The sequence below is a fragment of the Apium graveolens genome, chromosome 9, assembly GCF_009905375.1.
Source record: "Apium graveolens cultivar Ventura chromosome 9, ASM990537v1, whole genome shotgun sequence".
NCBI classification, from domain to species: Eukaryota; Viridiplantae; Streptophyta; class Magnoliopsida; order Apiales; family Apiaceae; genus Apium; species Apium graveolens.
Window position 1 is genome coordinate 140,975,881 of NC_133655.1, and position 23,994 is coordinate 140,999,874.

At 36.7% G+C, this 23,994-nt stretch overlaps 2 protein-coding genes and 1 non-coding gene across 5 annotated transcripts; 1 reads left to right on the top strand and 2 right to left on the bottom strand.

Annotated features, from left to right (window-relative positions):
• Nucleotides 1–633: 633 nt before the first annotated feature.
• Nucleotides 634–6,662, top strand: LOC141684541 (sialyltransferase-like protein 2). 3 transcript variants are annotated; one of them, XM_074489566.1, is made up of 12 exons: nucleotides 634–961; nucleotides 1,080–1,181; nucleotides 1,285–1,374; nucleotides 1,664–1,741; nucleotides 1,970–2,070; nucleotides 3,390–3,582; nucleotides 3,682–3,772; nucleotides 3,846–3,910; nucleotides 4,131–4,285; nucleotides 4,420–4,501; nucleotides 4,762–4,871; nucleotides 6,160–6,662. In XM_074489566.1, exons 2-12 carry the CDS (start codon nucleotides 1,152–1,154, stop codon nucleotides 6,347–6,349), a joined length of 1,185 nt encoding a protein of 394 aa, XP_074345667.1. In that variant the 5' UTR covers nucleotides 634–961; nucleotides 1,080–1,151; the 3' UTR covers nucleotides 6,350–6,662. The 3 variants fall into 3 exon arrangements, with proteins under 3 accessions (XP_074345667.1, XP_074345666.1, XP_074345668.1); XM_074489565.1 differs by having other exon boundaries at nucleotides 1,108–1,181; XM_074489567.1 differs by having other exon boundaries at nucleotides 929–961; nucleotides 1,108–1,176.
• Nucleotides 6,663–7,393: 731 nt separating this feature from the next.
• On the bottom strand, nucleotides 7,394–12,341 carry LOC141683841 (long chain base biosynthesis protein 2b). The gene is made up of 13 exons (XM_074488608.1): nucleotides 12,260–12,341; nucleotides 11,987–12,228; nucleotides 11,233–11,298; nucleotides 11,027–11,115; nucleotides 10,724–10,869; nucleotides 10,525–10,649; nucleotides 10,356–10,449; nucleotides 10,077–10,240; nucleotides 9,232–9,393; nucleotides 8,694–8,820; nucleotides 8,422–8,588; nucleotides 8,138–8,245; nucleotides 7,394–7,812 (listed from the first exon to the last, which is right to left on the bottom strand). The coding sequence occupies exons 2-13, from the start codon at nucleotides 12,110–12,112 to the stop codon at nucleotides 7,717–7,719; spliced, it is 1,470 nt and encodes a 489-aa protein (XP_074344709.1). The 5' UTR covers nucleotides 12,113–12,228; nucleotides 12,260–12,341; the 3' UTR covers nucleotides 7,394–7,716.
• Nucleotides 12,342–18,057: 5,716 nt separating this feature from the next.
• On the bottom strand, nucleotides 18,058–18,164 carry LOC141687855 (small nucleolar RNA R71). The gene has a single exon (XR_012561334.1). It is a non-coding gene; the product is annotated as a small nucleolar RNA R71 (small nucleolar RNA).
• Between the last annotated feature and the right edge of the window lie 5,830 nt (nucleotides 18,165–23,994).

The window sequence follows — 23,994 nt, forward strand, 5'->3', positions numbered from 1 at the left end:
AGTATTGATATTTTAATAGTAAAATTTATAAAAAAAAACTCCTATCACGAGTCCATAATTGATAATTAAATAATTTATACTAATTAATTACTACTGACTACTCACTAATATTACTTGATAATCAGAAATTACTACGTACAAATTCAAATCTTAAGATTTTAAATTACTACCTACTTGATATTTAAGTGATAATTATTGAATAAATTTATAATATCTCAAAATTATGAATCTATCGAGCAAGTAAGTTGAGTACTGAAATTTGAGAATAATATATTAGGGATTTGTATGGAGGATTTAGGGATATAAGAATATACGATTATTTCTGTGTGTAAAAGAGTCAATATTTTAATATATTATTTTTAATATTAATTATTAAATGTCAAAATGATTATTTTAAAAAACTTTTTTTTAAAAAAAAATAATATATTTTTTATTAATTTCAAACTTTGACCAATTCGGCCGATTTTTGACCCGATTCGACCGGCTTTTGACCGAATTTTCAAAAAACCGTATTTTGACCCAATTAACGATTAATCGAGATGAGACATGTCCGAACTCCGATTAATCGGCCTATTAATCGGTTAATCGGCCGATTTTTTGAACGCGCTGTATATGTATAAAAAGAAAGGTAATTTCCCCTCATTTCGAATTTGCACATTTGATTGTAAAGCTGCGTGATCCGACAAGAGACAGTAAAGACCCGATCACCGCCACAGTTACGACGTCGTATTCACAACTGAAGCTGCCACTGCCACTGTCCTCTTCGAAGCTTTCGAAGCTCGATCTATAAATAAACGAAGGGCTGGTTTAAAATCTTCATCTTGTAAATTTTTAATAATTTTTAAAAAAATAACAATAATAATTGTGAGTTAGATGCGGCTTTTACATAGAGCATTTGCGTTTGCTTTAGCTTCTGGACTCGCAGCTATTCTCATTTACATCATTGGCGTTACTAATTCAAGTAAGCCTACTTTTATATCATTTCTTTATTTTTTTTTTAAATTAATTAATCTTGCTGTTTTTGTAATTTTTGTAAATTGTAAGCTAGGATTGTTACAATTTGACTATTTATATGTCAGAGATTGAATGTTAGATGTATTTACATAGATGGGACACTAGAAATATGGGAGGAAGAATTGGAAGCATTGCGAATGTTACAGACTGGATTTCAAAAATGTGTGGTTAGTTTGATGCTCTTGTGGTTTATTGCACATGCTTGTGTTTAATTTGGAGTAATTGTTTTTATGGTTTTTTTAACATTGACGAATATGAATGTGATGCTAGGCGGCTAATGGTTTAGGATTGAAAGCTGTGAGTGGGGAAGATCTTTGCGATGTTATGATACAGTTTCCTGATGAGACCGTACCTAAATGGGTATGTTTTCGTCAATTTTAGTTTCTTTCTTTGTATGTGTAAGAAAAATAGTTTTAGTGTCAGATTTCATTATTTCATTTTCTACGCGTGATTAAAAGTGCATAGCTGCGTGGCTGTACTCATGATTGTTAATATTATTGGACGAAAATTGACAATCTTGCAAATATTTATTAAATTTACGGTTTCATTCATGTTTCTGTAACCTTTATATGATTTCTAATATATATTAGATTGGAACTTATCTCGATTATCTTTTATTGACGATAATATAGTTCCATGTTTTATACAGAAAGATCCAAAAACAGGAGAACTAGAAGGCTTATCATACAGTTTTAACTTATGTGAAGCAGTAGCAACATGGGAGCAGGTTATCATCTTTACTTGTTTTCCTTCACTTGCATGTGGTCTTCGTTAAATGTAACTGTCTTATTGAAACTATAGTTATTTCAAGTGGGCTTGATCATTTGGTTTAGCAAAAAAGAAATTTAAGTGTCCAGTGTCCATCTGTCAGCTTAAAAGAGAGCTCAGCTTTTGGTTGTATGATATCTTTATGTTGCTACCTTCAGTTTGTTATTTGGTGAGATAATTTGCTCAGGTTCGAAAGAGTACCACAATACTTACCCGAGAGTTCATTGACGCTCTGCCCCATGGATGGGAGGATTATGCCTGGCGAAGGATTAATAAGGGAGTATTACTGTAAGTTCTTCTGCCTCCTTTCACCGGTCTGTTATACCTAATTTAATCTATTAGATGCTCCGTTACCCAGACTCTTCAATTTTGCCCTCATACCCGTGTCTGCCAGACATGACATGGGTTTGGGATCTGAGTCGGATCCTTCAAGTGTAAACCGGACTTTACAACTTCAAGCAATCTAGTTCAACATGATTACAAGGCCTCAGAAGAACTTTTTTTCCCAGAGAGGGATGTCCATAGATTACTATTTCCATGTTATCCTTTTGATTTATGCTATAAATTTGACATAAACAAATAGTATTATATTTTTATTATTGATAGGAGACTAATTTACAAATGTAGAGTATATAAAAAGTAGGTATGATTTCACCTATGAGAAGTTTATATGCCGAATCCCTACACCCGTCTCCAGTTTTGGATCTATATTTACGAATCCTCAATTTTTAGAAACTAAGTCTTGACACTTGTTCGACACTCGTACTCACGTCCATGTAACATAGATTAGATGAGTGGAAGAAAACATGTATTAGAGGTGGCCGTTTGTGTTGCTGGTTGTTTGAGGAAAGGGAAGGGACAAAGAAGTGAATACTGTCAGCTATTACTTCTTATTTAAGTCACTCAAAAACAAGCAAATTTCTTACCACATTGTCAACAAGTTGAAATACCACATTCCGCTTATTTTAGATACTAAAAGCTTGGGTATGCTTTGTCTCGTTTGCTGAAGTTTATATGTGGTCTAATGCTTTGAACTTTTTACTGATTTCACTCTTTCTCTAGGGTGATGAAGTTTATTTGTATCTACAGTGTTTTTCTAAATTGGGATGGAAGGATTGTTTCTCATAATTCGTTGTTTTGTGTGGTATTCTGGATTAAATGATACAACTTTAGAATCCTTTAACGAGGAGATTAAAAAAATAAATAAAAAACATCTAAAAAGGACACCAATTATTGACCTTTTTCTTTCTTGCAAAGTATGCTGGATGTCATGTAGGATATGATATTTGTTATATCTTCTTAATGACTTTTGATACAGTTTTTGGTACTTATTAAAGAAAATCTCTAATGTTCTTATATTTTTTTATTTGTTTATTAGAACCACATGCACAAACATCATGCAAAAATAGGAATTAGAAAAAAAATCTCATTATACATTTTACAAAAATCAAAGCCGGTAGCGAGCTGAAAAAATGCTTATGAAATTTCCTAAGGTTTTGTATTTTAATTTCAAAGCATCAAGTGTTATTACTGTTACTAGTGTGTATAAATTAATTTACTCTTTTCTTCGAAGTCTTTGAAATATATTTCACGGTTTTCCGCTACAGCAATCGATGCAAAAATAAGACTCTCTGTATGGAGAAGCTTTCTTTAGTGCTTCCTGAAACAGCACCATATGCTCCACGTCAGTTTGACCGATGTGCTGTTATCGGTAATTCTGGAGATCTTCTCAAAACCCGATTTGGCAATGAGATAGATGGATATGATGCTGTTCTGAGGGAAAATGGTGCACCAATTCAGGTTTGAAAAAATGATTTTATTAGTCAAGTTATATCTTGATATCTTGATTGTTTGTTATTTGTGATCGTACTTTGTTTTTTGTTTGTCGGGCTCATATAGAACTTCACTGAATTTGTGGGAAAGAAAAGTACATTTCGCCTCCTTAATAGAGGTTCCGCTAAAGCTCTAGATAAAGTGGCAGAACTATATGGTATTGTCTTCACTCTACTTCTTTTTTTAAGCTGGTCTACATAAAGGAGAATACTAAGATTTTTATATGACAGATACAGGAAAGGAGGTTTTGCTTGTTAAGACGACAATACATGATATCATGAGCAAAATGATTCGGGTTGGTAAATTTGTATAATAGTAAAGTTTAATCAATTTCCGCCATGAACTTGGATTGATGTATTCAATCCTAAATTTGACTTTGCTATGATTATGATAATCCCGTTGACATAAAAATCTAGTGATAGTACATAATAGACAACTAATGACTACTCAATCTGCTTGCTGCCCTGGAATCTACACATTTCCTCAGTTATCAAGCTTTGGTTGTATTTTTGCAGGAAATTCCAATACTCAATCCTGTGTATCTTATGTTAGGTGCATCTTTTGGTTCTGCAGCAAAAGGAACTGGACTCAAGGCTCTGGAATTTGCTCTCTCTATCTGTGACACTGTTGACATGTATGGTTTCACTGTGGATCCAGGTTACAAGGAATGGTATGCGTCAGAGTGGATACGTGCTATCTCTATTTTTTTTAATCTTTCACATAAAGCTTGTAGCCCTTTCTAAATTGCTATAGACGATTCAAGGCACATGTTCTGTTCTGACCAGAGTTTTGGCATTTCCTCAGGACTCGATATTTCTCAGAGTCTCGACAAGGTCATACCCCTCTGCATGGTAGAGCTTATTACCAGATGATGGAGTGCTTAGGGGTATGTTTACTAGTAATGCTTTTTAAATAATGTTGCAGTAGTCTCAAACTGACTGTTATTATCTCGTAGAGATAATTGTTTTGGTTAGCTTTTGTGCCAGAGGATAAAACTTAAGGTCAAGTATCTATTATTTTACCGAGTGTGATTAGGAAGGCTTCATTTTAGCTTTGTTTACTTGTAACACTGTTTATTATGCACCCTTTTGATTCCTTTCCTTCATTCTGTTTATTCTTCTCACACAGTAATGTTTTTTTGTAAAGCTTATTAAGATTCATTCTCCAATGCGAGCTGATCCCAAGCGTACTGTGAAGTGGTTACCTAGCCGAAGCACAATTGCTGCTGCCAAAACAGCATCAGATAAATTGTTGGGGTAACTGATCTTAAAAACATTCATCTCTGTGTCTCAAAAATCATGTCATCTTACTATTGTGAAATGGAAGACTGAAGAAACTTGTTTTTATGAGTTTTTTTTTATTTGGTTGCACGGGATGAGGAACTGATGGGTACTCGTTACATATTGCACCTTCTGTGGTCCTCTTCCTGCTACTCTCCTCTGTCTTGAATGTGTGTGTTTAAACATCTAAAGGTAGGGATGACAAATTAATCCAATCCAAAACCCTAAATTTGGATATACCAAACCCGAAATTTTGGATTTGGATTTCACTTATGCTATACCGATACCCAATCCGAAATCTGAAAATAATCCGATGCATAAATTATATAATGTCATAATTGGTGATCATTATATACAATATTTTAAATGTCAGACATGAAATTTATACGTGTATATTTATTTTATTATTTCATTAGTAATAGACTAATAGTTAATACTTAAATAGTGAATTACAACTTTTATTTGTCAATCTCAAATTTTGTTAATATATTTAAGATGTAATTTTCTTTACTAAAAATTCCATTTGTGTTGGTATATGAAATATATTTTATTAACATATTTTAGATTTCACTATGTCTACCAGTGCAATATGTTACATTTAACAACTTACTTAATTTGAACTTTTGAATTTTAGTTATTGTATTAATGTAATTATTGTACTGGTGATATCAAATTTGACTACATTATTTTTAATTTTGGATATCCGATAAAACCCGATCCTATCCGATACCCAACGAATTTGGATTTGGATTTATTTTTAGAACCTGAAAATATTTGGATTTGGATATTACAAAACCAAACACAAAACCGACCCGTTGCCATCCCTATCTAGAAGCACCGGACTAAGTAATGTACAGAAACTGATGTAATTAGCTAGCATGTAGGGTGTCTTATGTGCCCTAGTTGGTTTTTATATAAAATTTAGCCATCATAAATACATGCACACAGCACACCCCTTTTAACTGGTTCAAGTAAACAAGTTTCATACTAAGTTATTTACTTATCTGTTGCATGCTTTCGCGGCTCATTGGTTCTGGGCAACCATTCTGTTGGAAAGTGTGATCCTAAGAATACTGTGTTTTTTAAGTAATGGGATATTAAAATATATATACTGCTAATATGGGGCGGTATCGAATGTTTAAAGCTGCCTAGTGAATGAGCGTGTGAAAATATTTATGTGTGGGTTGCATGGTGATTACAATAGATAATGAAGTGTCTGTCATGAAGTCGTGGAGCTAATTAAGGTGTATATGGGTTTAAACAGGAGGGTTGGAGCAGGATTTAAGAATCCATTGGCTGCTTGTTCTATCACGAAGAAACAGATAAAAAGAAAACCTGAAAGCATATCTAGCCTTAGAAAAGAAGCCGTGGAACATCAAAAGTATGTCAATGGTGCAACCATGTACCCTCTGGAACAGAATGCTGGACATGGCCAACTCTGCACGGTGCCCTAAAACTTAAGTTTCGATCTTTGTGAAAAGGGTTCAAGAATCACATATGTTCAAATGCTTTGGTTGTGTAGGTGGAAACATTGGGAATTTTGTTAGGAATCATCTCCGACCATACCACCCTTTATATAGTCAGGATTTCCATCCTGCCGATCCAGAGACAGTTCCCTGCATATATGAGGATGTACATTTTACGAGAAACGAGGAACCTCTAGTCAGCCTACTGTAACTTTGTTTTGGGTTAGACTGTTTAGTTTAAGTTATAACCATTTATTTGGCATTAGTTTTAGTTGGTTGGGAAAGATAAGCTTTTTTTTTTTTTTTTTGCTAAATAAAGATAAGCTTTTTAATACAAGAAATGTAATAATGACACTGATTTGTAGCTTGCTTGCTCCAAATCAAAATTTACACCCCACTCACCCACTGCATTACTTAATTGTTCTAGAAAATTAACTCTCTTGGAAACAGTTAATAAAATTAGAAGGGGTGAAATCTGTTCTGGACTCGTTTCTGTGATCTGCAGTATTCTTAAACAGTTTTTGTATCTTCATTCTCATACTCGTTTCTGTTATTGTTGTCCAGGAAGATAATGATTCTTTCTTTGTTTAATGGGTAAGTTGGATGACCATTGGTTAATAACTGTGCCTGCTTATTTTATTTTACTATTTACAATCGAACACACTTGCACAAACCTTATTCGAGTAGGTACAAATTCCCATATTCCTTAAAAGGCCATCTGAATATTTCATGAACAAGCAAAGAGACAGCCCCCTTTTATGATGGTTTTCGGTGAAAGCTTGTAAATTTACTTCATTTGTCTTTTGCTTGCCTGATGTTCATTTCCTAACTGTATTCCCTATAGATAGGCTGTTTACAAGTTGGAACCTGACACCTAGCAATAGCTTACATCACATACATGGCTTCACAGTGCCATATTTTACTTGCTACCAATGATTTATGGTTTTTTTTGCAGGTTTATTTGGGCTATTTATTAATGCATCTCTTGTAAAATGCAGAATTCTAGCAATTTATAAGGAATAGCGAAGTATATGATTGCATATCTGCCCACTTTAACCCTCCATTATAATAATTATACAGTGAGTACATTGCTCAGAGCTTGTTCGACCATAAAGATGCCCCAGTCGGGGGCATTTCTGTGGGAAATTAAAATATACAACTTCCATAAGATTAATAGAGGTACCCAGAAAATAAAATACACAAGCTGCATACTTACAAAAGACATTTCAAACTATAGCAGATCACAGCCAAGTAATGCCAGCCAATACTTGTACTTGTTGTACTTGACAGCAGCACAGACAACTTTAAGCTTCGTTGGACCATTGCCAACTAAAACTAACAAAAATTTGGATAAGTTAATCCAATTTCACGGGACCTTCTTCCAACTGCGGTTTCTTTGGTTCAGCAGGAAAGTATTTTATGCCAATCATGTCACCAACACTGCTGATAACCTAACAAAAAATTCTAAGAATTAGAACAAACAACTGCTTGAACAGCAGAACAAAGGAACAAAACGCTAGCACAAAACAATTTTAAGCCGGTTTGGCATTTTCCATCTATAAGCTTCAGCCTCGATATAATAACCCTTGATGCAAAAAATATAAACAATCTAGTGCAAGGAGTGGAACCTTTAAAGCTTTAAAACACTAATGGTTCTAATAGGAGGACTTCACGAGTACAGTATTAGTTTTCATAACTAGGAACTGTGAGCCTAACAAGGAATCCTAAGCTATTCAAAGGAAAACTTTAAGCTATTCAAGTAAAATTTAGAAGTACCTTTAATGCTTTAATCATATCTTCCCTTGTGTGAGCAGCAGAAAGGCAGATGCGTGCTCTGGCTAACAATAAAGGGGTAGCTGGAAAAGCAACCGTGACTACAGCCAACTGTAGAAGATAAAATATGATGCGAACATTCAAAAAGTAGCTAGAAGTGATTGAGGTATAAATTTAAATGAACAACCCTACTAAAAAAAATTGAGAAGTTTTTCTTATATAATAAGTAGAACAGCTATAAGGCAGTGTTATATTAAAATACTATGCGAGTGCGGAAATAAACTTGCATTTTGCTTGAGGCATTCCCGTGAGAAGGCTGGAATTTTTGCTGGATTATAGAGCATTATAGGCATTACAGGAGAGTCATTATCACCTAGGACCTCAAATCCCATCTTCTGAAGTTCTGACCTGAAGAAATTGCTATTTTCACGTATCCTTGCGAGTTTCTGGGCCCCTGTGTACACAAATGGCTAGTCATGAGTATATCTACAATTATTTCGAACTTAATGAACTGAAGTAAAACTTTAAAATCATTTAAAAAGGAAAAAAGCTCTCAGACCTCTATTAGAACCATCCTGCCCAAGAATAACCTTTATGGCAGATATAATTTGCTGAGCAGCTGGAGGTGATATTGACGTGGCATATAGATGTGCAGGGCATGTGTGCTTTAAATACTGAATAACTTCCTGAAGAAAAATTACAAGATTATAGCTCTGTAAAAAGAAGTCCACAACCCATTCTGTTTACAAGCACCTACTTTCGCAGATGACAAACAACAAAGAACGGTGAATTAAATTACTGACAGTCTCTAGACAGCAGTATATATATTAAATATATTGCAAGTCAGAGCTGCAATCTATTTACATGTAGATATATGTTTACACATGGTCTGATATAATTAAATTTATTATTGGCTAGATAAACATAATCCAAGTAACAATATAAATAATAGAAAGGTGAATTTTATATTGCAAACATAAGTTCAAACAATATGCAAGACAACAACATCCAGGGAATATTATAAATATAATGTAAACCATATCATAGCACTAATCTCAATAAGAAGGAAGCTTGAGGAAAGATGAGTAGAAACTAACTTTTGATCCAGCAATGTAGCCCCCACATGATCCAAATGACTTGGTAAAAGTTCCCATCATGATATCCACATCTGCAGTATCCACACCTAAAAGTTCACAAACACCCCTTCCCGATTTACCAATTGCTCCAATGCTGTGAGCCTCGTCCAAATAAACATATGCCTGGAGTGGAAAAATGAAACTGAGTCTGACTGCTGTGAGTTATCACAATTGTTCTTAAACCTAGTGATAAGAGTCATCCACAACATGGGTCCTGAGTTCAATAATATCATTACCTTGGACGGTTGGACCATTCAAACATAGAGGTTACTATAGGATTATGGACTACAATGAAATCCCATAAAACATATTAGAACAAATCCAATGTTAGTGCTAAAATACGTACACTATATTTTGAAATCAAAACGTGATTTTTAATGTTAAAATGGAATTTGTGCTCCAATATATATGGCTTCAAAATGGCACCAAACATTTCTAAATAAAGTTATATTTCAATTACCTAGTCTTTACAGTCACAACTATAATTGTCATTATTACTTTTACCAACCCAATTCCCACCATTTTCCCACTTGCATGCTTAGGTGTCAATTATAGCAACATCTATACTTTCTATATTTAGCACCAAGTATAACATTTTGCTATTTTGCATCCATGTTTAGCAATCCACTGGAGTCGGTTATTTTTCATGGGTGCTATATTATAGACATAGCATCTCTTTTAGCACCACCACTGGACTTGCTCTTAAATGAGGTACCCACCAGAGAGTGCAAGAGTAGCAATCTGGATGAGAGACCTGAAGAGACCTAAAATCTTCAATACATCCAAGTATATAACAGATGCCTCACCTTATATTTCTTGCAAATTGCAACAATCTCTGGAAGTTTGCACAGTTCTCCTTCCATGCTGTATATGCCCTCAACAATAACCATTATTTTTTTCCACGGTCTATGTGTTCTAGGTTGTCCTTCAGCAATATTTTCTCTCAAAACACTTTCCAAATGGGATGGAGCTGCATAAGTTTGAAGATTAAGAGAATCAAGAACAAGACAACCGAGAAAATAATGTGCATACAACTCTATGGAATATAGGCTTCTTTAACAACATTTAAAACTAATTAAGCTTACTGTTGTGTTGAAAAACTCGAACTGTAGCTCCAGACCCCCTAGCACCGTTTACTATAGAGTTGTGGTTTAGAGAATCACTGATTATCAAACCTCCCTGTGTACAATCATATTAAGCGTGAGATCTCAGAATTTGATGCAAGGCGCCTTTTACATAAAGAATAAGCAGTACCTTCCCAATTAAGGAAGGAAGGATTGCAGAGTTTGTCGCATAGCCCATTCCAGTCACTAAAGCCGCTGGCTTGCCAACAAAATCGGCCACGCATTCCTCCAGTTCGGTATGCAATGTCGTTGTGCCTAGTTCAGTATTCAAATTAGCTCATAAATAAGTAAAGATATATGGACATGAATCTAGGTGATGAGGATGCTACCTCCATCAGTACGAGTACTGCAGGTACTGGGAGAAAACTTCTTCATAGAATCAATAACACGAGGGGTGCAGTACTCATCTGCAGCAGCAAAACCAAGGTAATTGTATGATCCCAAGTTTAGACATCTGCTAACATTAGTTGTCCGCCTGCTCAAGTTCAACAGATTCAGTAGTTAGACAGTTAGAATTATCAAGTGCCTTAAGTAAACCAATTTGGTAGTGATCGTAAGGAAACTGCTGAACAGTTTACAATTATATTATGTGCACAGCAGAAGCCACTACATTAATTACATATTAAACTCACTTTAGCGTCTTGTTATTGTCCTTGGAGACACGCTCCACGACGTTAACCCAAGCATCGGGAGGACTCGAAATTGGCCGTCCGAAACAGTCCTAAAGATTTATAATAAAACATCATCTTCCACAATCTAATCAGCTGAAACTAACACATGAACTAAACAGTAAATCAGCTTGATCCGTTCCAATCCATATTTAAAGCATCAAATATACCTGGATACGAAGATACAAACGGCGTGTATAAAAGTCCTCAAGGCCTAAGACAATAGGAGCATAACCCTAAACAAAACACATGCGTAAGTCAGATAAGTACATCTTCCAAAGCCTAACAATAAAGAACCTCTTAAAAACGTCACGATTTCCGAAATGATACAGCACAACATAACATCCATATACCTCTATATACATAGATAAATGAAAGTTTGTGTAAATCAGATCTATAAATCTCCTTAACAGCAGGTAAATAAGATGAATATATTTCCAGAACTCGCAAGCATAATCGATATCGTAAAGTGTATTACAACAACCCAAACAATACAATAAAATAGGAGCTATTAAAAACATCAAAAAACCTTAAATAAGTACATCTTCCAAAGCCTAACATCAAATAACCTATTAAAAAAACCACGATTTCCGAAATGATACCTCGATAAACCTCAATACATGTTTTACATATATATTATTAGATCAATAAATCTCCGTAACAGCAGGTAAATAAGATTAATATATCTAAAAAAAACTGGCAAGCATGATCGATGTCAAAAAGTGTATTACAAAAACTAAAACAATACAATAAAAACAGGAGCTACATAACAAACACATAGTAGAAATGAGATCAACACATCTGTGAAGCATAATATCAAACAGTTTATTAAAACACATAAACAATATCCAAAAAAAAGACAAATAATAATAATAAAAAAAAAAGATGTAAAAAGAAAATAAAAATGCGGATAGAATAGAGGACCTGGAGATTGTTGCCGCGCCACCAATCGAAGATCTTACGGAAAAAATCACGAAACTGACCGAAAGCGAAGAGCAAGCCGTAGCTGAAATAAGTGGTTAAAGCGGTCAAATAAGGAATCGTAATCATTGTATTGATTGGGGGGATCAAAACGACGTCGGAGATTATAGATCAGGATCAGGAGGAGGATGATCGGAGAAAACGGGAGGAGGGAGGATTGGGTCAAATCTTTATTTCCAATCCTCTCGTCTTTTTTTTTTCTTTCTATTTTTTTTTAAAAAAAATTTGAAAATTTGCTGGCGATGGAATTTTCAAAGAAATGACCCTACTGGCTGTCCGAACATGTTTCGCTGAATCTTTGATTAGCTTGGGCGACGTATGTTATTTGAACACCACTCTAACAGTATCTACTATCTAATTATCTAAAATCAATAATGATTAAATTAATTTATTCTTTTTAGAAAATAATTAAATTAAAATGTTACAAAAAGAGTTTTTTCATGACAAAACAAAATACCACTATTTGGGGACGAATGTCCAAAATATCAATTGACGAGAGTGTCCGTCCAAAATATTCATTCATTTTAAACATGCGTATTATTTCTTGTCTTTTAGTGAATACGCATTATTAGTGAATAGGCATTCATAGAATGCGTATTTTTTGGACGAAATTTATCGTCGATGGGCGTTCTAAGCAGTTAAACTGGAAAATGGTGTATTTTTGGCATTTTTTTAAGAGAATCACGATAAAGAGTTTTGTCCTCGATCTTTCCTACGTTAACTCTCGCTCACCCCGAAAATTTCTTAAAACATATATTTATTTGTAATGGTATGAGAAACATCTATCAATATATCTATATCTATATATATATATCTATATAAAGGAGAATCTCTTTTGTTTATTTGTCATGTTCTGGGATTACTTTTCACCTATTTCTCTCATTTTATAGAATTTTTGCATTATATATATTTTTTTTTCCAAATATTTTAATGTGGAGGGAATTCCGTAAGGCTCTTAAATAAGACTCCATTTGTCCTTAGAAATCCCGCAAAAGTTTATAGTTGACGGTGCAACTTTTCATTTGCCTGTTCCATTCTTATATATACACATATTTCACAGATGTTTTAAGTTACCAAGCCATATCTTATTTATTTTTAAATCCTCTTTTTCTTTTTTGGACTCAATATAAGGCCCTCCCCATGACCGATCGCGTCAAGCAATAATTACATACATCAAGCTTTCTCAGACATAATCTCTTAAAGCTAAAGATTATGTGCGGTAATGTTATTAGTTGAAACTTGCCTTACATTTTAATTTAAATGTCCTATAATCTATAATTTAGTTCAGTGTTTTTTTATTTTTACTATCTTCAGTTTATAGTTTATAGTTTGCAACTTTTCATATTTCATTTCTATATTTATCTGTGCTATGATTATAATGATTGTAGCCAGGGACTTAACAAGGTGCGAGTAACCTGCAATTTGAGGACTATATGGATTATAGGCATAAAAGAATCTAAGTTTCACGTGACAAAGTTTGTTCCAGGTTCGAGATCAAGATTTCAGGACAAATTTATTGGATCATATTTGCATTTGCCAAATTTACCTGGATGAGTTGGTTTAAGGTTTAAGGTTTAAAGTTTGGGGAATTCTAAGATAATTATATGGTTAGTTAGTGAATTAATTTATTGTTAGTATATTTATCAATAAAAGTGTGATTTTGGACATTTTTATTTCTTTCGGTAATAAATTTTCAATATCAACTAAGTTTTTGTTTTTTTAAGTTTAGAGTTGAATTGTACTCGGAAGTGTTTAATAGTGAACATATTTTGGAGTGAGATTCTAATTTTGTTATTTTTGGTTACCTAAGCAGATTGATGATTCTCTTGCTAAAAAGGTTATATATCCTATGTTTTCTACGGTCATATAAGCTAGCACATAATTAAGGTGTTTATTTTGTTGTTTGTTAGATATATTTGAGATGTCATGTCTAATAAATTTCATGTTTAATTTTCAGATCTTAACAAACAGGAAATATCAGTACTTACTGGAATCAGTACTTACTGGAAGTCAGAACTTAAGGATATCAGAACTTAGATTATGAGAAGATAAATATCAGAAGATGGATATCAGAACTTAAGTACGAGGGGACTAACAGTTAAGGAAGGAAGCTGATTTACAGGAAAGAAGATCGAGACTAATACAAAAGAAGATATGCATGGAAAGAGTTAGAGGACTTAAATAATTGTATAAGATATCTGATTGATATATTTTAGGAGACAAAATTATATTCCATATCTATTAGAAGTTATCTTGTAACTGTGTACTATATAAACACAGACATAGGTTTACACTATATGTGTTATCATTATCGAGAAGATCATACATTGTAACCTAGCAGCTCTCGTGATATTTGTTCATCACTGAGAGAGAACAGTTCCATTGTAATAGAGTTTATTATATCGAATATATCTGTTTACTGTTACTTGTGTTCGAAATCGATTTGATTGTATTCTACACTGTATTCAACCCCCTTCTACAGTGTTGTGTGACCTAACAATTGGTATCAGAGCTAATCTGTTAACACACATGCAGTTAAAGAGTTAGTTATAAAAATTATTTAGAAAACTCTTGATGTTGCCAAAACTTAAAAAATATTTTGTTATAGTCTGAAATAATTTTTTTGGAGTCGAACTCATCTTCTTAATATACCTTTTAATTTTTAAAATTAATTTATTAGGAATAGATAGTTTCTTTGAATTTCTTAATCTTCTCTTACGCCTTAGTACTCTTATTGACTTACTATTTAGTGATTGTCTACATACAAATGAAAAATGTTATTGTCTACTCATTAACATCATTTCTACTCAATTTATATTCAAAATATAAGGAATCGAGACAAGTTCTAAGTAAATAAATATAATTTTTTTACCCAATTTTTTATTAGTTTTATAACCTTTTTAATATTTAAAAAGGGTTAACAATGTTATTTCAATTCTTTCCAATAAGCCAACATCACTGATATATTGATCATGTCAAAAAACTTAATGTAGATTGTAGACCGTAGTAGTGTTCATTTGTGTTGGTGAATTAACTCATCAAGCTAAAAGTACGTGCTGCTCAAGTTCAAGACAAATGCTAAAAAAAATATGTTGTTCATGTGATATATAAGTATGAATAATCAACAAGTATGATACACATTTTTTTATCTTAGGTAACCCGCAGCCGCTACCCTTCGGGTTCGCACTGGGTAAACCCTAAGGGCTCACGCAATAGCCTGCAATCGAGAAATAAACGAAAACTTATACTTATGCTACGCAACATAACTGAATTACCAAAGGGAAATTTGCTTCACTAACTTGGTACATGATTTAGAAATGTGATCACGTGTAACGTACTAAAAAACTTTCGGTGAGACTTGAAACTCCTTAAAAATTTTAATTAATTTCTATTCTTTACCCTACATATAATATTTGTTACATCTTTATTTGTATAATTATTAAAAAGGTTTCTAAGAATCGCGCGAAGCGCGGTTTTTTCATCTAGTTTGTGAAAAAAAGGAGAATCACAGGTGTTGTGCAAGACACGCCTGTACTTCAACAAGACTAAGACAATTTGTCAACCCTAAGTAAGTTGTATTGTTATCTTAATTTGTATTTTGTACTTGTAACACTTAAAGTCTGTAAAAATGTCAAAGGAGTAGATTGGAGTCTTTTTCTATAAACAGTGTCAAACCTAAGAATTCTATCTGGAAGAAGATCAAGAAGATCATGCCTCTGAAGAATTATGAAGAAGCTTGGAGTTGAATAAATCTATTTTAGGAAAAATATTCTAAGTCAAGATCTCTACAAGTCACAGATTTAGTGTTATAGAGAAGTCATTCGAGAACTCTAGCATGACTTATAGAGAACTCAAGAAAGCTTATAGAGAACTCAGAGATATCGACTGATAAATGGCATTTTATACCACTTAGAACGTCTTAAAATGGCTTAAATTGGTATCTTGAAATCAAGTATTTTATGTCTTTGATGCGTTTTTCTAGTGTTTATGCATTTCAGGGTATTAGTTGCATTTCGGGGGAGGAATTATCAAGAATAAGCCTTGGCATGTGTTCACCATTGCGAGAGGAAAGGAATGGGCAGATTACGGAGAAGAAACGGAGCAAGCTTGGAATTTTTCCAGTAGGGTCCTGCGCGTCCGTGCAGCAATGCTGAGCGGCCGCGCAGCAGCCTGCGCGCCCGCGCAGATATGCTGAGCGGTCGCGCAAGGTCGGGGAAAAAGCTGAATTATTTTAAACTTCTACTTCTGTGTGGCTTCCAACTTCTATGTAATCTGAGTTTTATGGGACTATTATATAGGTAGATTTGAGACGTTTTCACAGAGAGTATTAAGGGGATTATGTTTTAGATTGTATTTTACGCAAGAAGCGAAGGAGATAAGGAAGAAGACCGATTTAGCACACCGCAACGAAGAGAAAGCATATATTCTTGTGATTCTTGTTTCGTTGTAACGTTGGATGCTAGTTTTCTTGATTTGACTTATTTACTCTTGTGACGTACTCTGTTTTAATATAATTAGTGTAGTTATTATTTTCTTGTGTTGTTTGTCATGATTTCATATGAACCCATGATGCCGATAAGTTCTATTATGGGCTAATCGTGATCATGGGGTTACAACGGATTTATTATGGAATTCTTTAGTTAATTGTTTAATACTTTAGTGTGTGACGATTGCATGATATCTAGTATTGGTTGTGCGTATTCGTCTTATGTGCGTCGCGAACATATAAGATAGGGTGTTAATCTCTTGTGAAGCGATGGTGGATCTTGAGATTTAGAACTTGCCATGCTAGCATAGGTTCATGTACGTTGTGCATGATTAGTGGGTAACTCTAACAGTTTTATTTTCCCTATGTAATCAAAAGGGATAACTTGTGCTTAAATCATTGTGTTGTCAATTTCTGTAGACATATAGGAACTCAACATAATTGATGACTATTCAACTTCTATCTTAATTGTGGATGTTTGGTAGAATGGTATTAGTACAATGAAAGTTGGCTTTTATCAGTTTTATGTTATTCGATTAATATCATCACTGTCACATGCTAAAGGTAATAACAATGGCTATAGAAGGAAGTAATAATGAAGTTATGATCTCATGAGTGTTTTATTATTGATAAATTGAAGTGTTAGTTAAGTGGTTAATTGAGTAGTTAATTATAGTTAATATTTAATCAACAATTTTAAGTGTTATTATCTTAACATTGAGAAGTAATCATACATTGGTGAGTGAGTTTAATTAGACAATAATTTAGTCTGAGTCTCTGAGGGAACGAACTAGAAAGTATTCTATATTACTTGCGAACGCGTATACTTGCGTGAATATTAGTGCGTGTTTTCGCCCTAACAAGTTTTTGGCGCCGCTGCCGGGGACTCGGCGTATTTGTTTAGTTTATGTACTTACCATCATTGGTCATTAGGACTCAGTGATTAGGACGTAGTAGTTACTTACTCTTTTCGGTTGTGTTTCAGGTACTTTAGCAAGCGTTTATGCAAACTCGTTCTCGTGCTCGCAAGAGGACTTTAGATACAGCTGAGGAGACAGATGAAGTTCTTGATATTCCGGAGAAGTTAGATTTTGAGGATTCGGATTCAGGAACTGAGCAGAAAGAACCAGTAAACATGGGAGATCGTATTGTTCAAGCTGATCCAGCTCTTATGGATTTTTCTCGGCCTAAAATTGATGACATTCAGTCAAGCATCCTTCATCCGGCTATTCAAGCTAACACCTTTGAAATCAAGCCGGGCACTATTCAGATGGTGCAGAATTCTGTTTCTTTTGGAGGAGCGGCAACTGAAGACCCCAACATGCACATATGGAATTTTGTCGAGATCTGCAGCACTTTTAAGTATAATGGCGTGACTGATGAGGCTATCAAGTTGAGGCTTTTCCCATTCTCACTGAGGGATAAGGCTAAAGACTGGTTACATTCTGAACCAGCTGGGTCCATCACTACGTGGCAAGATCTTGCGCAAAAGTTTCTGGTGAAGTTTTATCCAATGGCAAAGACTGCTGCTATGAGGAGTGCTCTTACTCAGTTTGCGCAGCAACCTACAGAATCTATGTGCGAGGCTTGGGAACGCTACAAGGAAATGTTGAGAAAATGTCCACATCATGGAATGCCGGATTGGATGGTGATCACTGGTTTTTATAATGGTTTGGGGGCCTAATCTCGGCCCATGCTCGATGCAGCAGCTGGAGGAGCCTTATGGGCTAAAAGCTATACTGAGGCATATAATCTTATAGAGACGATGGCTGTAAATGAGCATCAAAACCCAACTCAGAGGATGACGTCATGCAAGGTCGCAGGTATTCTGGAAGTTGATGCAGCCACCGCTATTGCAGCCCAGCTCCAAGCGCTATCAATGAAGGTTGATTCTCTGGCTACGTATGGAGTTAATCAAATAGCTATGGTTTGTGAGCTTTGTGCAGGTTCTCATGCTACGGATCAGTGTTCTCTTGTCAACGAATCTGTTCAGTATGTGAATAATTATCAGCGACAACAGCAGCCTGTGCCAGCGACCTATCATCCTAATAACAGAAATCATCCAAATTTCAGCTAGGGGAATAATCAGAATGCTATTCAGCCACCATATCAGCAAGGAGTGAGTAAACAGTTTAACCCACCTGGATTCCAGCAACCACAGCAGTATGCTACAAGGCAATCATATCCTCAACAGAGAAGTGCAGCTGCACCTACTAGTGCTGATTTTGAGGAACTTAAGCTGTTGTGCAAGAGTCAGGCGGTTTCTATCAAGACCTTGGAAAATCAAATCGGTCAATTAGCCAATGCAGTGCTCAATCGTCAACCTGTCACTCTTCCCAGTGACACGGAAGTACCAGGCAGGAAGGAAGCTAAAGAGCAAGTCAAGGCTATTACCTTAAGGTCTGGAAAAGTAGTTGAGGCTGAAAAGGCAAAAGAAGTAGAAGCTGAAATTAGAGAAGAAGAATCTAAGCAAAAGGAGAAAGCGGCGGAACCAAGGAAGACTACTGTTGAACACACTCTACCTGAGGCTAATACAGGGGAGAAACAGCTCTATCCTCCACCACATTTTCCTAAGAGATTGCAGCAACAAAAGCTGGATAGACAGTTCGGGAAGTTTCTGGAGGTGTTCAAGAAACTTCACATCAATATACCTTTCGCTGAGGCTCTGGAACAAATGCCTAGTTATGCAAAGTTTATGAAGACTATTCTTTCAAGGAAGGTGAAACTGGATGACCTTGAAACCGTTGTTCTCACGGAAGAATGCAGCGCTGTTCTGCAACAAAAGTTACCACCAAAACTGAAAGATCCAGGAAGCTTCACCATTCCTTGCACCATTGGCAATCTAACTTTTGACAAGTGCCTTTGTGATTTGGGAGCAAGCATTAATCTGATGCCGTTGTCGATCTTTAAAAAGCTGGATCTGCCTGATCCAAAACCCACATACATGTCGCTACAATTGGCGGACCGTTCCATTACTTACCCAAGGGGCATAGTTGAGGATGTGCTCGTCAAGGTGGATAAGCTCTTCTTTCCAGCAGATTTTGTTATTCTGGATTTTGAGGAAGATAAGAAGATTCCCATAATCTTGGGGAGGCCTTTCTTGGCTACTGGTCGTACCTTGATAGATGTGCAAAAAGGGGAACTTACTATGCGGGTCCAAGATCAGGATGTGACCTTCAACGTATTCAAGGCAATGAAATTCCCTACAGCAGATGAGGAGTGCTTAAAAGTGGATGTGATTGATTCCGCGGTTACTTCGGAACTCGAGCACATGCTAATGTCTGATGCATTGGAAAAGGCCTTATTGGGGGATTTTGACAGCGATGATGAAGATAGCAACGAGCAATTACAATATCTGAACGCTTCTCCATGGAAGCGAAAGCTGGACATACCATTTGAATCTCTTGGTACTTCTGACCTTAAGAATGCTGAAGGGAAGCTCAAACCATCAATAGAGGAAGCACCTATCTTGGAGCTCAAACCATTACCTGAACACTTGAGGTATGCTTTTTTAGGTGATTCATCTACGTTACCTGTTATTATTTCATCTGACCTTTCAGGTAGTGAGGAAGACAAGCTCTTAAGGATTTTGAGAGAATTCAAATCGGCTATAGGATGGACCATAGCAGACATCAAGGGGATCAGTCCTTCATATTGTATGCATAAAATTCTGCTAGAGGAAGGTAGTAAGCCAACTGTGGAATAGCAACGAAGACTAAATCCCATCATGAAGGAGGTGGTGAAGAAAGAAATTCTGAAATAGCTAGATGCAGGCATCATTTATCCTATTTCTGACAGCTCGTGGGTGAGCCCCGTACAATGTGTACCTAAGAAGGGAGGTATCACTGTGGTCGCAAATGAAAAGAATGAGCTCATCCCTACTCGAACAGTTACAGGATGGAGAGTATGCATGGATTATAGAAAATTGAACAAAGCCAGAAGGAAGGATCACTTCCCCCTTCCATTTATTGATCAAATGCTTGACAGATTAGCGGGTCATGAGTATTTTTGTCTTCTGGATGGTTATTCCGGGTATAATCAGATTTGTATTGCACCAGAGGATCAGGAAAAGACTACCTTCACTTGTCCATTTGGCACATTTGCTTTTCGTAGAGTTTCGTTTGGGTTATGTGGCGCCCCGGCCACCTTTCAGAGATGTATGATGGCTATATTCTCTGACATGATTGGAAATAACGTCGAAGTGTTCATGGATGACTTCTCCGTCTTTGGACACTCATATGATGAATGTTTGAATAATCTGCGCGCCGTACTCAAAAGATGCGTGGAAACTAATTTGGTGCTTAATTGGGAGAAATGTCATTTTATGGTGCGTGAAGGCATTATCCTTGGGCATAAGGTCTCTAGCAAGGGTCTGGAGGTGGACAAGGCCAAGGTGGGAGTCATTGAAAATCTTCCCCCACCCAATTCTGTGAAAGGAATCCGTAGTTTTCTTGGTCATGCGGGTTTTTATCGGCGATTCATCTAGGACTTTTCAAAGATATCTAAGCCGTTGTGCAATTTGCTTGAGAAAGATGTGCCTTTCAAATTTGATGATGAATGTTTGGCAGCATTCGAGACTCTCAAGAAGAGTTTGATCACTGCACCAGTTATTACAGCACCAGATTGGACAGAACCGTTTGAGATGATGTGTGATGCGAGTGATTATGCGGTAGGTGCAGTTCTGGGATAGCGCAAGAAAAATCTCTTCCATGTGGTCTACTATGCGAGTAAGACTTTAAATGGTGCCCAATTGAACTACACCACTACTGATAAGGAGCTTTTGGCTATAGTCTTTGGCTTTGAGAAATTTCGATCTTATCTGCTTGGTACGAAAGTAACAGTATTCACTGATCATGCAGCTATTCGCTATCTGGTTTCTAAGAAGGATTCGAAGCCGAGACTCATTCGTTGGGTGCTTTTACTTCAGGAATTTGAGTTAGAGATCAAAGATAAAAAAGGTACTGAGAATCAAGTAGCTGACCATCTCTCTAGGTTGGAGAATCCCGATTCTACTTCACAAGATAGGACGTTAATCAATGAATCTTTTCCGGATGAGCAGTTGTTTGCAATTCAGGAGGAAGAACCATGATTTGCAGATATTGTAAACTATCTTGTCAGCAATATAATGCCTCTTAATTTGACATCCGCTCAAAAGAAGAAGTTTCTGCATGAGGTGAAGTGGTATATGTGGGATGAACCATATTTGTTTAGACAGGGAGCTGACCAGATCATCAGGAGATGTATCCCGTTCTGTGAGACGGAGGGGATATTACGAGACTGCCATTCCACGGTTTATGGTGGACACTATGAAGGTGAGAAGACGGCAGCTCGTATTCTGCAAGCAGGTTTTTTCTGGCCTACTTTGTTCAAGGATGCTCATCAGTTTGTTTTAAGGTGTGATCGTTGACAAAGAGTGGGAAATTTGTCAAGGAAGGATTGGTCTTTAAAGCTCGATGAAGCTGTTTGGGCTTACAGAACAGCATACAAAACTCTACTAGGGATGTCACCGTTTCAGTTGGTGTACGGTAAGGGATTTCATCTACCAGCGGAGCTTGAGCATAAGGCCTACTGGGCATTGAAGAAATTGAACCTGGATTTAGATGCAGCTGGTAAGAAAAGAATGCTTCAGCTTAATGAACTTGATGAATTTCGACTTCAAGCGTACGAGAATAACAAAATGTATAAGGAAAAGGTGAAGAGGTGGCACGATAGGAAGCTACATCCTAAGTTATTTGTGCCAGGGCAACAAGTTCTTTTATTCAACTCTCGGCTCCGACTTTTTCCTGGGAAGTTGAAATCAAGGTGGTCTGGACCTTTTATTGTCAAAACTGTGTTTCCACATGGAGCGGTGGAAATTTTTTAGAATGATTCGGACCAAGCATTCAAGGTTAACGGTCAGCGGTTGAAGCACTACTATGGGGACATGGCAAACCGAGAGGTGGTTAGTGCCATTTTGTTGATTACTTGAGAAAGGTACGGAACGTCAAGCTAATGATGAAAAAGAAGCGCTGCGTGGGAGGCAACCCATGAATTGTTGTTACAGGAACCCTTAGAAGTTAATAACCTATCCAAAAACACAAAAAAATCAGAAAACAGGGGCTAAAAAAAAAAATTCCAGAGACCCTATGCGCGGCCGCGCAGCTTGCTGCGCGCCCGCGCAGAAATGCTGAGCGGCCGCGCAGGGGTCGAGTTCCAGAAAATTTTTTACAGTTCAGAAAAAAAAAAAAAACACAAAAACAGTTTTAGCCCATAAACCCACGAATTGTTCCCACTACCCCATCATTTTAGCCCTTAATTCCCGAACCCTAATCTAATCCACACCCTATATATACATACACCTATCCTACATATCTCCCACAAAACTTCCTACACTTAAACCCTCTCACAAACATCAAAAATCAGTTCTTACACACTTCTATTCACGAATCAATGGCACCCAAGAGAGCACGCACTATTGACAGCAACAACACAGTTCCTACTGCTGATTCATCGAGGGGCACTGCTGCAAGGCCTCGGTTAACTGACAGAGCTGCGGAGGAGGAGTACACTAGGCTGTTGGGGAAGCCGATTCTGAAGGAGAGGGGGTTTTTACCATCAGGGAGGGATGGTGAGTTGTTGCCCATGATTGCAGAGAAGGGGTGGATAGCTTTTTGTGAGTCACCCGAAGCAGTACCGATGAGCGTTGTTCGCGAGTTCTACGCGAACGCGAAGGCTGAAAAGAATGGGTTTTCTGTAGTCCGTGGGCTGACGGTTGATTATCATCCTGTGGCGATTCGCCGTGTGATTGGACAGCGAGAGAGGAAGCCCGAGGAGGAGAACTGGAATGAAAAGACTGCTGAGGATTTTGACTTGGATTTGATTTGTGCGACTCTCTGTCGACCGGGCACAGTTTGGAACCGCAGTCCAACCAATAATGAGTATCGTCACTTTCCGGCGATCGCCATGAACAGGTATGCCCGTGCATGGAATGCATTTATATGTGCTAATATTTTGCCTTCTTCACATGCACACGAGGTCACAGTTGAGAGAGCACAGCTGTTGTGGGGAATTCTGAATGAGGAATACTATGTGGACCTTGGTGAGTTTATCTACCAAGGAATTCTGAAGTTTTTGAGGGGAGCAAAGCATATGAACATCCCTTATGCATCCACGGTTACGAAGCTATGCCGAGCAATGGGAGTGAACTGGCCGGCTCATGAGCAGTTGCAGTTGCCAGCAGCTCCGATAGATTCTGGCACTCTGAATGGGATGCAGGAGTGGACCGGTGGTGAGCCTGAGGAGCATGGGCTGGGTTATCGTCTTCCAGGAGGGCGTCCAGCATGAGGTGCTACTATGGCTAGGCCAGGGCGTGGTGAGGCTGGTTCGTCGAGAGCTCAGGAGGGTGCTGGGATGGGTGATGCCCAGTATAGGAGGCTTTCACGGCGGGTGGATGCCATGTATGAGACGCAGAGCAGGTTTGCTCAGG